The 814-nt window shown below is 57.5% G+C and overlaps 1 protein-coding gene across 1 annotated transcript in view; it reads right to left on the bottom strand.

Moving 5' to 3' along the window:
* The window catches only part of LOC144947795 (centrosomal protein of 85 kDa-like), a 71,389-nt gene extending 70,575 nt beyond the window's left edge, over window positions 1-814 (bottom strand). Inside the window, exon 1 of the mRNA XM_078877149.1 lies at window positions 764-814. Coding sequence (XP_078733275.1) covers window positions 764-814 — 51 coding nt within the window. The remainder of the gene's footprint in view (window positions 1-763) is intronic.

The raw sequence follows: 814 nt of genomic DNA, 5'->3' as shown, positions 1-814 counted from the left end.
GGGCCCGCTGAACTGCGTTGGCTCTTTTTTCAGAAGCGACCTGCCCACAAACGACAGCCCGGCCAAGTGGAAAAGTCAAGCGGCCAAACACTCTGAACGCGTGACGTCGATTCTAAACGCGGAGGGGGAAAAAAAACGCGGAGGATCCGGAGAAAAACCCACGCGACCACGGGGAGAGAGACACGCAAACTCCAAATATACAGCGGCAGGCGTCACGGTCGGGATCGAACCCAAGACCACCTGCATACCAGGCGAGGTAGTTAACATCTCCTAGCCACCGTGATGATGATGAGGGAGACACGCAAATTAAAAATATACAGCAGCAGGCGTCAGGGTCGGGATCGAACCCAAGACCACCTGCACACCAGGCGAGGTAGTTAACATCTCCTAGCCACCGTGATGATGATGATGATGAGAGAGAGACACACAAACTCCAAATATACAGCAGCAGGCGTCAGCGTCGGGATCGAACCCAAGACCACCTGCACACCAGGCGAGGTAGTTAACATCTCCTAGCCACCGTGGCGCCCCGTGAAACATTCGGGTGCCACTCGATGTGCGTGTGGGCGGGCGAAGTGTCTGGGCTCTCATCCTCCTGCAGATTTGTCTGGGGAGGACCCCTCTGTGCGAGTTACGGGGAGTAGAGAAAGAGTCCATTCGGTCCGATCGATCGATCCACTCAAGATCGCAATCGACTTCTTTCCCTGCGGTCGGAGTTGCCGGGCGCCCGTTTACAAACGGAGGGGGGGGGGGCGCCCCCCACATCCTGCTTCTTCCCGAAGGCCGGAAACCCCCGATAAGCCACGCCGCCCAT

This window comes from Lampetra fluviatilis, chromosome 47, assembly GCF_964198595.1.
Source record: "Lampetra fluviatilis chromosome 47, kcLamFluv1.1, whole genome shotgun sequence".
NCBI lineage: Eukaryota > Metazoa > Chordata > Hyperoartia > Petromyzontiformes > Petromyzontidae > Lampetra > Lampetra fluviatilis.
This window is presented reverse-complemented; position numbering and strand designations above follow the sequence as displayed.